Source organism: Poecilia formosa, unplaced genomic scaffold (assembly GCF_000485575.1).
Source record: "Poecilia formosa unplaced genomic scaffold, Poecilia_formosa-5.1.2 Scaffold274, whole genome shotgun sequence".
Taxonomy (NCBI): domain Eukaryota; kingdom Metazoa; phylum Chordata; class Actinopteri; order Cyprinodontiformes; family Poeciliidae; genus Poecilia; species Poecilia formosa.
In genome coordinates, this window is record NW_006800213.1 from 490,934 (window position 1) to 507,557 (window position 16,624).

At 39.1% G+C, this 16,624-nt stretch overlaps 1 protein-coding gene across 1 annotated transcript; it reads left to right on the forward strand.

Moving 5' to 3' along the window:
* Positions 1-2,245: 2,245 nt before the first annotated feature.
* pde6c (phosphodiesterase 6C, cGMP-specific, cone, alpha prime) lies at positions 2,246-14,963 on the forward strand. Its single transcript, XM_007571133.2, has 22 exons — positions 2,246-3,004; positions 5,055-5,207; positions 5,942-6,031; positions 6,158-6,298; positions 6,387-6,461; positions 6,562-6,626; positions 6,822-6,888; positions 7,591-7,638; positions 7,762-7,911; positions 8,007-8,150; positions 8,453-8,518; positions 8,923-9,078; positions 10,618-10,725; positions 10,830-10,939; positions 11,026-11,113; positions 11,207-11,307; positions 11,637-11,744; positions 11,908-11,971; positions 12,204-12,278; positions 12,476-12,559; positions 13,524-13,677; positions 13,768-14,963. Exons 1-22 carry the CDS (start codon positions 2,537-2,539, stop codon positions 13,821-13,823), a joined length of 2,571 nt encoding a protein of 856 aa, XP_007571195.1. The 5' UTR covers positions 2,246-2,536; the 3' UTR covers positions 13,824-14,963.
* Positions 14,964-16,624: the final 1,661 nt, after the last annotated feature.

The window sequence follows — 16,624 nt, forward strand, 5'->3', positions numbered from 1 at the left end:
TGTGTGTTTTTCCCACACTTAAGCACCAACCAGTTTTCCTCATTGTGAGTCTACCTTCACTTGTTTCCACAATGGCCACACAGTGACACCTTTCACATTTCTCCCTTGATAAGATTGTCTTAATCCTCACAGCAACATCGATTAAAGAACTTCTTTTCTCGCCAGATTCCAGCAGCTAAACCAACAGTGAGCTCAGCTAATAGCGATCAGCCATCTTCGTTTACGGCCTCGCTCTCAGACTCCCACATCTCTGCAAATTGGCTGGTTTGCAGTCCCAGGACTGATACCTCCATGATGGTTTCATTAGCACTAGAGTAGACTGCTTTCACATTGAGAGCATTATCTGGCCTGCCGTTGAGGCCGCGCATGCGATTGGTGCTGCGGACAGGACCCTATTTAGATACTTGCTCCACTGTAGCAAAACAAGGACAGAACATTAGCAGGAGCTAATGGAGGATTGGCTCCCAGGAGGGGTTATGTGAGGCTAGCAAAGCTCCTGGCTCTTGATTGCTCAGGTTGTTTAAACAATCTGCTCTGACTCCGATTAAGTCAGGAAATTGAATGGTTATAACTTAATAAGTAAGGCTGCATGCTAATACTATTTGACGTGTAATTATTTACTTATTTACTAGAAGGAGGTTACATTAAAGCCTATTATTTTTCCAATTTACTCACAACTAAAAATCTGTTGTTTGTTGTATATTGTTTACATTTGATATTTTATGGTATACTGATTTTTTTAGCTTCAAAATCATATCTTTAACACAGGACAAAGTGATTTTAAAATTATTTATTTAAATAAATAAATAAATATTGAACAATATGGAGACCACAACATTTGTATTCATATACTACATCTTATTAATTTATGGATGTATTCATACAATAGGAAATAGTTCCTCGAGCATTTTATCCAAGCAGGGGCATTTAACCCTGTGTTCTCTCCTGTTCCTCTGCTAAGCAGTTGGTGGAGACACATGGAGAAAACAACATGCAGGGCTGAAGTTGGTATAGACAGGATGGATCTTCTTCACTGAAAAGCATTAAATCGACAGTTTATTTTGTGGCCACAGAAGTTTTCTTGGGCAAAAACGACATTATGCAAACTTTCTAGTTGTTCCAATGTCGTTGATGATTTTTGAATTTCATCACATTATCGTTTTAGATTAATGATTTTTTGGTTAGGTTTTATGTAAAAGATCCACACATGACTTTAGATTTTATTTATTCATTATTATTATTTTTTTTTACATTTGTTTGAATCCTCTAAGTCAGTACTTTCTGAATAAGTAAAGCTCAGATTTGATACATCAATATTTACTTTTTGCCAGAGATTCTCAATTCAATTTATGTCTGGACTTGGACTGGGACATTATGGCACATACTCTTTGGTCAAAACTATTTCTGCTGTAGCTCTTCTTGTCACTTTCCTGTTAAGACCAGATTGTTGGAGTATACGACTAACAGTTTTCCTTTAAAGAAACAAACATTGGATTTTTGTGTTTAACGCTCTATTTGCCCAGCCTGTCAGATTTGGTGACTGGTCAGTTATTGATGTATTTGCAGTGGTGTTAAACTCTTTCCATTTGAACAGTGCTTCATGAGTTTTTCAAAGCCTGGACTGTAGATTTATAAACAAACTTTATTTTTGTGTTCCTTAGCCTATTTGTTTTCTGATGCTCTTTAAGAAGCCTCTGAAGCATTAACAGATTTGTTTTTTCGCATTATTTCCGCAAAAAAATTAAATCATAATCCTGTTTTGCTTCCCTCCCATTTCATATTTAAGCACTGCTTTCTGTTTGGTCTTTCATTAAATCCCCATAAAATCAACCATAATGTGCAGTTGCAACCTGGCAAACCATGAAAAGGTTTTATGGATTGGTGTCTTCTTCATAGTAAAAGGTAAAAAGGTGTGGGGACCTCCTGGCCTGTAATCCCCTCTGCTATAACAGGATGCTTAAGCTTCCTCGAGGAGAAAGCTATTTGTTGGACAATAACATTCTACCCTTAACATGGACTTGAATTTTAACCTAAAACATGCTGCAGACCATGTCTGCAGCATGTTTTTTTTTTCTCTGCTCACTCCATCTATCTTTTCTCCACATGTCAGAGTGGTGTTGATAACAATCTGTCCGGTTGTAGCTCAGGTGTTCAGCTCAGGCATCTTACCTGCCAACATCTCACTCTCCCTCATGGGCTTGGTAGGATTGGCCCACGTGAAATGATCAGCGTTGGGATTTGCAGGTTAAGGATGCTTAAAGCAGGGGTTTTAACGTCCTGACGTCACGTTAATTAGTGGCCAATTTGATCCTTTCAGCCTCTAAGCTGCACTCTCCCCTGTACTGTCTGCCGGTGGATACGGGATGCGTCCACGGAGGAGGATGCACGTCCGTTCAAAGGGACGCTGTTAGACCCATTCAAACAGCAAGCTTGTGTCTCAGCTTTCACCGTTTCTTTTCAAGTGATGCTTTGGTAAAAAAAAGAAAAAAAAGAGAGAGAGATCACACAAAGAGGACACATCAAGTACAAAAAAAAAATGGCAGATAAGGACAGCGTGGAGAAATACTTGGAGAACAACCCGCAGTTCGCCAAAGAGTACTTCGACAAGAAGTTGCGTGCCGAGGCCCTGAGCGCCGCATTCTCCGAGCCTCTCGACATCAAGGACACGGCCTCGTTTAAGGATGTTAACTCGGTGCAGGAGGCCGCCATCATCTTCGACCTGCTCCAGGAGCTCCAGAAGCAGACGGCCGTCGAGAAGAACCTCCACAAGGTGCTGCAGAGAACCGCTCTCATCTTACAGGCCGACAGGGTCAGCTACTACATCTGCCGCTCCAGAAACGGAATCCCCGAGCTCGCAACCTGCCTCTTCGACGTGACCCCGACCTCCAAGTACGAGGCCAACCTGGTGAACCCGCAGAGTGAGATCGTGATCCCCACTGACATGGGGATAGTGGGCCACACAGCCACGTCCAAGAAGCCCCAAAACGTTCCGGACATTACCAAGGTGAGATGGTGCCAGGAGTTAGCTTTGGAAAGCTCTCAGAATGCATGAAGATTTAGACAAAATCTTCACAGTTACAATAATTTAACTGTTTCATGGCATTAATTTAAAAAAAAAAAATAATACCAAAGAAGATATCTCATTTCTGTCAGGCTTTGAAAAATTATAGTGCAATTTTTCCACAATAAAAAAAAAAGACAAAACAATAATAATAAAACTAACTTTAAAAAATGTTTTATGCAGAAATAGTTTTCAGCGTCTTTCTTTTCTTGAGCTATGTGTTCATGAAACCACATTTATAATGATTACATTATAATTATATAGCTAATGTATTATGCTGTTGCAGTCATAACCACAAAAAACAAACAAACAAACAAAAAAAAAACATGCATTTTGAACTTTTATGAAGCCAAAAATGTTTCTGCAGGAGTAGAGATCAACACCTCTGTTAAAAAAGGAGCTGGTTGTTCAGGTGATGACCTAATCAAAGAACTATTTGTACTTGCATAGGAAATCACCGGATACAGATACTTTATGTGTGGGAGTACTTAAACAGACTCCCACACATAAAGAAGTGTTGCTTTGAGAAAAAAAATTGCTATTATCTTTTAATCTTTCCCAAAAACTGCATGTACTCTAAGTAGCTAAGCCTGAATCACATTTGTCTACATTCTCCGTATGTTTTTTCCAGCCTGTCTATAGATAATTTTAGCCTCGCTTACATAAGAAGATTCCTGGGATCTCGCTTTGAAAGTCAGTTAAAGAATTATGCAGTAAAGTGAAGCCAAGTCCAGAGCTGGTCCAAGATTGTACGTGGCCTAAATCAGACCTGATCTGGGCCCCCACCACCAGTTGGACCCGTCACCTACCAACCACACAGCACCTGCTTTTAAACATCCAGAATTTTGCATCCCCAGTCCCAAAATTTTGGGGCATAATAGTTAGCCAAAATTTAATAACGGACCTAAATACAGAATGTGTCTTGTTTAAGCCTTAAAATATATATTTCATGCTATTTATTAAGCAAGTAGTAGAAAATACATCGTAAAATGTAGGTTATTTCTCTAAGTTTGGCCTGGTACTTGTATTTACAGTGCAGCATTTCAACAAAAGCTAAAAAATGTTTTATAAATAATAATAACTAGAAAAAGGGGACAATTTATGTAGTTGGGCTTACAAACATACTTTGAAAACAATATATTAACCAAAATTTACAAGTATTCTGTTTCATAATAAATGTAATTTTAAATCACTTAAGCATGAAAGGTCAAACAATCTAGCAAAATTCTTGGGCTGCAAATAAACTTTGTATTGTTTAAATTGCTGCTTAATTTTCTCTTAAGTAATTATTACAAATAAATGTCACCCCCAATTCTTTAGCTTTTTTTTCTTTATTATTCTTTCTGTTAGTTTTATTTTATTACTTTATCTACTGTTTTTATTTTCTATATTAATTGACTTACTTATTTTATGATTTATCAACTTATTTATTCATTCAAATCATTTCTATTGCCCTGTTTAGGACAATAACTTATTTGTTAGTCTGAAATTCTTAATCTGGATTTATAAACACGAATTACTTTAATCTATATTTTGTTTATTTATTTTTTTTAATATAGTATGTAGGATTTGACACGCCACAAGCCAAAGGTTAGAATTTTGCAGTTTGGAAGAAATATGCATAAACAAACTTAGTAGGTAATTTCATCTTATAACTCAATTTTGTCATAAATACATTTTAAAGCATCATAATCAATGCTTTGATATTTTCCTACAAGATACATTTTTTTTTCTGAGGTTTTTTATTGCCAAAAAGCAGGAAATTTTTAACCACATTTCTGTGGTTAAAAATGTTTCATTCACCAGATTTCTTCATTCTTGGTTACAGAGAGTATTATTCTAGATTATTATCGTACATTTGGTAGGTTTTGAACTGCACAAAAAACAAAGTGAAAGTGTGACTGTTGATGCTGCTTGGAAATAGCTTTTTCATTTTTGATGTGTCTGAACATAATTCAAGCTTTTCCCTTACCCTCTGCCCCACTAAATCCAGAATCCAAAGTTCTGCGACTTTGTGGACAAACAAACTGGATACAAGACGAAGTGCGTAATGTCCTACCCCATGATGGCTGACAAAGACTGCCTTGGAGTCATCATGGTGCTTAACAAAATAGGAGCTGACGCGTTCACGCCAGAGGATGAGAAGGTAAGACCATTACATCCATGCTTATCCTGGCTGAGAAAGGTGGAATGCTGCTGCAGGTCCTTCTGACCCCGAGTGCTTTGAATTCTAGATGCTCATGAATTTTAAACCGTACAAAACATCCTTCTCTCTCTGTAACATGCATTTCATTGTCATTATTGGGGTCTGGCTGATAGTTAAAAACTGTATTCAAGTTCAGTAAAATGTTAAAGTGAATGAAAATGAGTTGTGTGATTATGTGGCACAGAAAGCACTCTCATTATCCTGGAAGGAGCCGATCAGACCAGACAGGTTTGGTGTGCGTGCTTTTAAGCATTCAGTCGGAGAAAAAAAAAAGCTTTTTTCTTTCTGCAGGATGGACTAGATATTTCACCTGTATGTCTAAAAGCCATGAAAGAAACAAAAAACAAAACATCTCAGCCAGATTAAATGGCTCAGATGGGAACAATGTTGTTTGCTTGACCAGTTCTGGTGAATCCTCAGTTGAATTATTGATAAGTTATTTCCTTTAGAATACGTTGATTCGTTTAAAAATATAGATTGGTAGCATTTTAGAAAAACATGCTGCACCACTTAGCCTTGCATCATTCACAAGTATCAGATTTTATCACCCTGCCAAGAACTACAAAGTGTTTTAGATGAGTATTTGCTTGCCTGAGGTATCTTTTTTATTATTATTCCAAGTGTCTTAAATCTTTATCTGTGTTTAAATATCTGTCATCTGTTTTGGTCCACAGCTTTTCCATAAGTACATGACTTTTGCTCAAGTCATTTGTCTGCAGTATCACACAGCCTACATGTTCAACGTAGAGTCCAGGAGGAGTCAGGTAAACAACTCCTGCAACATACTTCATGGAAACTTGAATAAGTTTACTAGATCTGTCCGGAATGCAGCTTCTATGGTGTTAAAAATCACATGAACAGCATATTTTGGGGGTTATTTTTGGCTCCAGGTGCTGCTCTGGTCTGCCAGCAAAGTTTTTGAAGAGTTGACAGACATCGAGAGGCAGTTCCACAAAGCTCTCTACACTGTGAGGATCTATCTGCAGGCTGAGCGTTACTCAGTGGGGCTGTTGGACATGACCAAAGAAAAGGTTGGTGCAGAGAACACTGCTTCTTTAAAATTTATTTGATTGATTTGCTGGATCATCTACAGTCTTTTTTCTGCGTTTCCTTCTGCAGGAATTTTACGACGAGTGGCCTGTGAAACTAGGAGACGTGGAACCCTATAAAGGACCAAAAACACCAGACGGCAGGGTGACAAATTCCTATTTTTTCTTATAAAACATTTAAACTGTGTAGTTGTTTTGCTTAAAAGTGATGGCTAATTTCTAAAGGTTTTCCTCTTTTCTTGCAGGAAATCAACTTTTATAAGATCATTGACTACCTCCTTGAAGCCAAAGAAGAAATTAAAGTCATACCGTGAGCAGCCACATCCAACATAAAGCTTTGAATATTTCATTTTCTAAAAGTGACATAATTCCTTCTCCTCGTCTCCGTTATCCGTTTTTTGCAAAATTGCTGCGGATCCTTGTTTCACCTTGTTTGTCACACTTCCAGTTTCTAAGCTGAAAATGTGAAAGTTTGGTGGTTTTAACAGGTTTCTTTTTTTTCCAGAGGTCCACCTGCAGATCACTGGGCTCTGGTCAGCGGACTGCCGACCTACGTGGCAGAGAACGGCTTTGTAAGTCAGTTTGATCAAAACAAACAAAGAAAACTTGACATGCTACACTTAAGAACTGATTGTCACAGCTGTCTACATTTAGCTGTAAAAAAAAAAAAAAAAAGCTATTCAAAATATTGTTTGGGCATTGTTTTTAATTTCTTTGTTTTTGAAATATATTCATAATTGTATATCAATGATTTCCCTTCCAATACTGTGAACATTCCTAATAACCAAACATTTAAATTTGTGTGACAAAGTCAGACATCCTTTGAACATTTATATTTGAAATGGGCTGATTGCTCAAACGTCCCACAGCTGAAAACTGAGGAGTGGAAGAAACATTGAGACACTGATTTCAGTGACAGGAACATGTTTACAAGTTGCGATTAGCAGCATTAAGTGATAGGATGCCTTGACTTCTCCGTCAGTTTGGAATCACAGCTCTGTTGATACCTTTTATTTTTGATTAAGACAAAAACAAAGAAAAACCATCAATAGCTGAACATTTCTTTTGAAAGAACTGAATATCTATGTAGGTCTCTGAATTTTTGAATGATTGCATAAAAACTATTTCAAGTCAAGTCAAATGTATTCGTATGGCACGTTTCAGCAGGAAGGCAATTTGATGTGTTTGATGACAAACTTAGATACTAACTGTTTCACTACATACATACATACAAGAACCAGCTGCAATAAGTGTTTCCATCTTGTTGCCTACAGATTTGCAACATGATGAATGTTGCTGCAGATGACTACTTCACTTTCCAGGTACGCAAGGCCAAACCGAACAAAGGATGCTTCGCTCCTTTGTCTATTTCGCAGAACTCTCTCGCAGATTTCTGGTAAAGAGGACAAAAGTCTCGGTTTTACTGTAATCTCTGCGCTTCACAGAAAGAGGCAGTGGACGAGTCGGGATTCGTCATCAAGAACGTCCTGTCACTGCCCATCGTCAACAAGAAGGAGGAGATTGTGGGCGTCGCCACCTTCTTCAACAGGAAGGACGGCAAACCGTTTGACGAGTATGACGAGCAGATCACCGAGGTAAGGATTCAGCGTAAGCTTTCGCCATCGGTTTTCTCTCGTTTGAGCGCCGTCCTTATCCTTTTCTCTTTGCTCTCTTGCTGTGCTTGAACTAGGCCCTGACACAGTTCCTGGGGTGGTCGGTGTTGAACTGTGACACCTACGACAGGCTGAACCGCATGGAGTGGAGGAAAGACATTGCCCAGGAGATGCTCATGTACCAAACCAAATGCACCTCGGACGAGATGCAGTCCATTCTGGTCTGTATCAACGTGGTTTTCTTTGACATTTAGCAGTTGCCGCAGTAATTTATAGGAGAGCTCTGAGAATAGCTTTTAAAAAAAAAAAAAAACAATTTCGCATCAGAAGCTTTAAAGGACTATAAAAAGGTCAGGGTTATTATACGTCCGCCTGGCAACTAACATAAAAAAAAAAGACACAAGGGCTTAAACATGGCTTTGAGCATTTTCATCAAGTGAGTAAGGAGAGAACTGTGCTTTAAAGGTCTGTTAATCGACACGGCATGTTGATAAATGTCATGTGAAATGTTTTTCATAACCAGAACACCAAGGAGAAGTTTGATGCTGAGCCTGAAGACTGTGACCAGAAGGAGATGTACAAATTACTGGTATGTGTCGTTTTATCACAAGATATTACAGTGGAAACCAGACGTTTATAGACAAATTACCATTTTTTTCCTTCTCGTCTGACTTTAATCAGATTAAATATTTGCTATTTTCTATTTGTTAAATCCTATAATAATGAGATTTTTATTGTCAGAAGGTTAAATTAACCTTCAAACAATTTGGTGAAGTCAATGCAATAATCTCTTGGCTTTAAAAGTCAAGAGATTATTGCAGTGATGATTCAATGCATTAAATTGTCAACATTACAAGAAGTAAGAGGAATGAAAAAAAAATAACTGTGTGCTTTATACAGTGTATAAAAATATTACTTCTTTTTTTTGTATTTCCATCAAAATCAAATCCGACTTTCCCTAATGAAGTATCGGTTTTGTGTGTTTCCGTTCAGAGGGCAAACTGCCCACCTGCCGACAACGTGGACGGAGAGAATCTGTACAACTTCGGCTTCAGCGACTTCCCCGTCACGGAGCATGGCCTCATTAAAGCCGGCATCCGCATGTTCTTTGAGCTCGGGGTTGTCGAAAAGTTTAAAGTTCCCGCAGAAGTGAGTCACCCAGTCTGACACTTGTTTTTTTTATTATTATTTTATTTTCACGACGAAGCAGCTCTAACAAGGTGCTTAGAGCTGCTTTTCAGAGAAGGAATATTTCCTTCTGAAATACTGTTCTGTGTGAAAATGTCTCGTTACTTTTCCCAACACGTCTGAATTTTGATTATGTCCTTTATTTGTTGAGATCTCAACAAATAAAGATCTCAACAAATAAAGAGATCTTTATTTGTTGAAATAAAGATCTCTTTATTTCAAAGAGATCTTTGAAATAAGATCTCTTATTTCAAAGAACGATAATTATCGTTGATGATTATCAACGATAATCATCGTTGATGTTTCCTTGTGTAAATATTTTATTATACTAAATGACTATAGTAGGGATATTTTTGGAAAAAATCCCAAAACAAAACAACAAGGCAATTGTTGCAGTAGAGATATACATAACTAAGTTAAATGGTGGTTTATCAAGTATAACAAGATAATATGAGCTGGCTTGTTAGTTGGGCTATCTGCTGCGATAACCACCCTTCACTTAAATGTTTAAGAGAGATGTTGCTAATGCCTCAGCAGCTATCATTCTAACATGTTACTGTAATGAGAGTGATGGGTTTCCCGTCCTCAGTTCCTTTACTGCACGACTTTTCTTCTCTCTGCCTCCTTCGTGTCAGATTACTATCACATGAAGACCAGTAGTGATGAAAATAAACTTTAAAAAGTCTAGAAAAACAGAAGACATAAAAACACAAATAAGATATTTGACAGAATGATTGCTAAGTTTACTTGTTTATCTGTTTTTATTAAACTTGAGGGGGGGTGCGGGGTCAGCACTAAAGCAGCAGCCTCTGTTTGTGTTTCCTCAAGAGCGTAAATCCTTACCTCAACTCTGAGATTTCTAAAAGGCCGCCAACATTTCAGAATCCAGGATAACCTACACCAGACAGATGTAGAAATCTCAAAAGGATTAAACAAAGCTACTTTGCTGTACTCCTCACAGCCTTCCCATCATCTGCTTGCTCTCTCTTGCTCTTTGGCAGCCGGAATGAACCACAGAAATGTCACGAAATGCCGCAGAAAGCAGTTTATTCCCCAAATAGATTCTTAGATCTCTGCGTCTCTGATTCTCCTTTTAAACACCCCACTGATAACCTTATTTGGCAACTTTGAGGTTTCTTCCCTCAGTAATGACTCCTAAACCGAAGAGGGTGGTTGTCACCATATTATGTTTTCATGTGAATATAAATGGTTTGATGTCGACCAAAATCTGATTTCATGGTGCTGCTCTACTTTGAGCTGTAAGAACAGTATGACGAAAAACGTTAGCGATATCTAAGCCACAGCTTTAAACGTTTGACCCGTGCCTACTTTACTGTAAACCTTTAAAAAAGAAAAAAGAAAGAAACTAAAGCAGGAGAAGATCTACCTTCTAGGAGAATTTTGACTTCCTTTGTTTTTACTCTAAAGTAAGTTTGAACCTTGGATGGCGCTCATTAGATCTCGACTCAACATGCAGCATTAAACCTCTTGTTTTCTCAGACTCTGACCAGGTGGATGTACACTGTGAGAAAGGGTTACCGTGCCATTACATACCACAACTGGAGGCATGGCTTCAATGTAGGCCACACCATGTTCTGCCTACTGCAGGTGATGCTGTTTGTATTTCGCTATAAATCTCTTCACATTCCTGAGGCTCTATTTCTGATCCACACACACACACACACACACACACACATATTCTTGATTTGCAGACAGGGAAGCTGAGGAAGTACTACTCGGATCTAGATGCCTTCGCCATGGTGGCTGCGGCTTTCTGCCACGATATCGACCACAGGGGAACCAATAACCTCTACCAGACAAAGCAAGTTAACAAAAAAACCTTTTGTTATCATAACCAAAGTTGAACAGTTTTCTCATGATAGCTGTTTTTTTTTCCCTAATCCGTAGGAGTGCATCTCCTCTGGCCAAACTTCACGGCTCCTCCATTATGGAGAGACACCATTTGGAATACAGCAAGACGCTCATGGGAGAGGAGGTGAATGCAAAGTGAAAAATACTGACTAAAATTGTTCTTGGTGTCGTCATAAACTTAGACTGACCACCAAATTTTGCCTGTCATCCACTGCAGAGTTTGAACATCTTCTGCAACCTGCAGAAGCGTCAGTTTGAGACCGTGCAGCACTTGTTTGATGTTTGCATTATTGCCACTGATCTGGCCCTTTACTTCAAGTAGGTTATTTACAAAAGTACAAAAGTATATCAGAATTGCTTTTATTCATGCAATGTTATGGCGTTTATGGCCATTTCTTTCTTTCCTTCTTTCTTTCTGCAAAAAAACAACATTTTATTTAATTCCATAGTTATTTTTAATTGCTTAGATAATCAAATACATACTTTTACTTTATCTTCTTCATTTTCTTTCATTGTTTCTACTTATTGCTTTTGCTAGAATTAAGATACATAATCACCCTTCAACATTGTATAAGGAAGGATGCCTCATATGGTATATTCATGATAATTATTATTATTTTTAATGTCCTCTGTTTGTCTGCTTGCAGGAAGAGAACCATGTTCCAAAACATTGTGAATGCCACAGAACCAATGGGAGATGAAAAGGAGGCCATTGCCTACATTTCCAACAACCCCATCAGGAAGGAAATTATCATGTATGCAACTTTTTTTTATGGCAGCAAAAACAAAAAACAAAAAAAGAGCTTCTACCTGTTCCAACCGTGAAAAGCCTTCTGACACAGCGGGCCGCTAAAAATCATATTCATCACAGCCAGGATGTCGCCTTGCTTTGACTGACTGTCTGTTTCTCACCTTCAGGGCCATGATGATGACAGGCTGTGACTTGTCAGCCATCACCAAACCCTGGGAGGTGCAGAGCAAGGTGAGCCTTGAAGTGAAGTTTGCTAGCAAATAATAATTAGCTTTTTTTTTTCTGCTATCATGCCTTTTTTTATTTTACTTTTTTTTAGGCTACTTGAGTTGGAAGGTCAGAAATAAACTGCTTATTTAATTGATGGAGGGAGGCTGAAAATGGCCCTGAAAAGGCTGCTTTTTAGAGTCAGATGTCTTCATTTCACATGCAGCCGTTTTCATTTCGCTCGTTGTCTTTGCAGGTGGCTCTGATGGTTGCAGCTGAATTCTGGGAACAGGGCGATTTGGAAAGATCCGTTTTGGACCAGCAGCCAATTGTAAGTTCAGCACAACTCCGGTGCCTTCCAGGCTTCCCTTTCCATTACTTTTATAGCGCTCATTTGTTTTTTTCTCACATGGAAACTTCCTTCTTTCCTTCTTTTTCTCTTTCTTTATTTCTTTCTTTCTTTCTTTCTTTCATTCTTTCTTTCTTTCTTTCTTTCTTTCTTTCTTTCTTTCTTCCTTCTTCTCTTAGCCCATGATGGACAGAAACTGTGCAGAACAGCTACCCAAGATGCAATGTGGTTTCATCGACTTTGTGTGCTCATTTGTTTACAAGGTAAGCCGTTTCTCATACTCCACTGATCCTCCGCTTCTCTTAAGAAACACCGCAGAAAGATGAAACTATAAAGATAGATGTTATGACTCAAAAGTAAATTGATTTGCGGCAGAGTGTGTTTGCTTGAATCTAAATCCATTCATAGTGATAAGGCTTTAAGATTTTCTCTGCAGCTATTTTGCAATTTATGTCAGCAGTTTTCGAAAGTTAGTGTCTGATTCTTGAGTTTAAACATTTTCTAATAATCACAGTAAGCATATATGTAGCTCAAGCAGTCTCAAAAAAACCTTTCTGTATGATAAAAACAAGTGGCATCGAGTTCAATAATTTCTCATTCAGAGGTATATATTCTTCTGACATTTTTTCAAATTGCAACCAGACGTAAGGTGATAACTGTAAAGTAGAATGAAAACTTTAGTATTTAAAATTTGTACAAATATAAACCTGAGAAACATAATGTAACATTTCTAGTATCAAAACGACGATTTAAGGTATTAAATCAGGTGTCTGGATGCAAACTTTTGAAACTTATGCTTTTACTTACAATCCCCATAAAATACAACATGGTCTGCGGCTGTGAAATAATTTGTGTTATTTTTTTAAGATGCCGTAAACCACCTATCAATCAAAATGTTCTATATGACTGAAGGTAGCCAGTGAGTTCAAGAATTTCTCATTCAGGGCTATTATTAGCTTCAGAGAGATGTTTTTAAGCTTTCATCTATCCGAGCCGGCGTGAAAAGATGCAGGCTGTGAACTTGTGGAGCACAATAGCGAGCTCCTTTTCAGCCCAGCCCGATATTGTGATGAGCACTGGCGCAGCGTGGGGCCCGCTGTCCCTGTGGACCGCAACACTTACACCTGATCGCTGCCATGCGAGAAGCGTTCGGCCTTTGAAGATACTCTCTAAAGAGGGCCCCGAGACAAGAATAACCCTTGTCTGTTGCTCTTTGTGTTTGCCCAGGAGTTCTCCAGGTTCCACAAAGAGATCACACCCATGTTCGACGGTCTGAACAACAACAGGGCACACTGGAACGAGCTGGCTGAGGTGTACAATGCAAAGATGAAGGCCATCGAGGATGAAAAGAAGAAGCTGGAAGAGGAGGAAGCCAAGAAAGGTATAAAAGTTAAACAAGGGTTGCATCGTAGTAGTTTGAGACCAAGAAGTAAAACATTTTTAATCTGTTTTTTTGTTGTTTTTCGTTTAGCTGGTGGTGGTGGTGGTGGTGAGGGAGGGAAGTCAAAGACCTGCACCGTCTGTTAGGCTTCTCCGGTTCATGGATCTGCACTCAAATGGACTGATTAGGACTGATGTGCACGTCTCTAGTCTTAAAGTCATCCTCAAACTTTTGGAGTTCGTCCTCCGCTACATAAGCTAGCTTCTCTCTGGTCCCTCTGCGGATGCGGCACCCCGGTTTTGCTCCAGTCGTTTCCAGGTAGTCCAGACTAGTTAGCGCCGATCTGGATTGCATGAACTGGTCTCCAAGGAGGGAGGAAGAACTGGAGCCGGAAGTAACAGTGGGACTCTGCACAGAGAAGGTCTTTTTGGGAAGGAATGTGTGAAACTTCTTCCTCCATTTGTTTTGAGCAGCGACCAAAAACATGCAAACTCACTATGTAATTCTATGTAAGATTTTATTTATTTTTTTGGCATGCTTGAAATCACGTTGCGATAAATTTAGCTGCTCCCCTCGCTGAGATTCAAATCTTTTAATGTAGGCAGTTAAATAGGTCATTGTTGAGCTATGCCAAAGCAGTAGCATTCAGTGTCCCTTTGGCAATCATAAGCACAATGTATAATCATACTTTAAGCTGCACAATGCACATGGCTGCTGCAGTTTTAGCAGCCAAACCACAGCGAGGGTGAGGACCAACTGGGAGGATAAAGACTTTTCAAATGTAGTGATGGGGACACGTTAAAAGGCGCTTATAAAGAAATATGAATTTATTCCCTTCAGCACATAAAGAGCATCTGATGGCTCTGTTCATGCCGTAAAGGCGACAGGCACAGGGAGCAACGGCGCCAAAACAATTAGGAAAGACAGTGTCTTTCCTGTAAAGGGACTAATGAGTCGTTTGAACGTATATGCTATTCATCTATACATTTTATTTATTTATTTTTCTAGATTATGGGTATTTTGTACATCAACTGTCTTCAACTTGAGATGAGCTTTGATAGAGGCTGTTCCTGAAATGATGAGCAGCTGTGTTGTAATGCAAAGCGTACAGTTTGTCTTGCAAAAATATTCACACCTCTGGCTGATTTTTAGCTTGTTTTGTCACTTTATAGCCAAAAACACAAATGTGTTTGATGGGGATTTTAAGACAGAAACCAACACAAAGCGGTGTGCTTGATTGTAAAAAGGAAGAACTATAATATGAGTAAAATTCAGAGTGTGCAGGACGCAGGTATTTTGGGGTTTGTCTATACCAGCTTTAAGTTTCTAGAAACTTTGTCCAGTCTTATTTGCAAAGCAGCTCAACGTCGGTACGACTGGACGGAGAACATCTGCAAACATTAATCTGTCTACTGGAAGGCGAACCCCTTCAAATGTCTTGTGTTTTGCAGCCGGTTTTCTTCCCAGATTGCCATGTGTTTAGCTTCCGCCATCTTCCTGTCAACTCCGACCAGCTTTGCTGTCTCTGGTACAGAAAACCCCACAGCATGCTGCTCCCACCACCGTGTATCACAGTGGGGATGTTGGGGTTCAGAATGTTGTGGTGTTGGCCTTTTGACGGAATCTCTCACTTAAACTTCAGCTCATAACTCCTCCAGTGTCACAGAAGGCCTATAAATAACTTGTATATGGATCATTTTTACTACTTAAGTGACTTCTGAAGGCAGTTGATGAAACTGGATTTTATTTAGGGGTACGAAAGTAAGTCTTTGGCTGTAATGTGACAAAATGTGATGGGTGTGAATTCTTCTCCAAGTTACTGTATGTCTTTGAGAACTTTAAGATCACTTGTAAACTGATTGTTTTATTTCAAACTTATTCCATGCTGAAGCTCATCTGTTCTCATGCTTTCACCTGTATACACTTTGATACATAGATGGGACTTTCGGATTGTTCGAACCTGATTATGAGAGATGCATGAAAAGCTGCAAGCGCAACCCCTGCTCCTTCAAGAGTCAAACAGATCAACAGTTCTGCTTCTCCTTTAAGAAGCTTTAACAGGATTTGATTGCCAGCCAGTGTTTGACATCCACACAGCTTTGGACTTTAAATACCCGTCTTACACAGGAGCTTTATCGTATCCATGTGGAAACGGCCTTTGCTTGTAAAGACCCAAACTATCGGTCCATTGATTGTGTGACTGTTGGGGGCAAAGTTTTCCACTTCCCTCCCGGACCAACTTTGTGTAAATCAATACGTTTCTTTGTAAACCAGCCGACCTGGTCAGGCGCCTGAGGTCACAGTGCAACGTCAGCACACCTCCTGTTCCACGAGGTAAAAAGCGAGAAGTGGCTCTTTGCGTTCTGTTACGCAACGTCATCTCCTCTAATCAAAGAGGCATCAATCAGGGGCATTTAATCCCATCAGCGCAGCTTTGTGTCTACTTGGAAACTCCTTGTTTGCTGCCCGAGGTGAAGTGAAGAGCTGTTATAATTACTGGAGCCTGAGAGCTTTGATGATTCCACCATGAATTTACAGCGCTGACTGTAAATTCACTTTGGTGCAAACATTTTATAAGAATGCTCCAGTTCCGTCTAAAAGGGATAAAAGTATTCCCTGCTTTTTTTTTTCTTTGAATGTTTTGAGAGATGTGAAAAAAAAGCACTGTATGCATCTTTGTACTTATCCTAAGAATTGTCATTACGACGCTAGAGTTCTGTCTTTGAATGTGTAAAATGACATCAAATTTATGTACAAGTCATGAAATGTAATATCTGTAAGTAAATGTAGGAAGGAGGTTTAAAAAAATAAAGAGTAACTCATTTCTCATTATGAAAAATGGCTCTGGCACAAAGGTGAAGCGTTATCTGGAGTCGTGCAGGCACCGACTCGAGCGTCCTCCCTCCCCCTGCGGGTTCAGCAGGGGCTGCGGTGGCGCTCCTTCTTA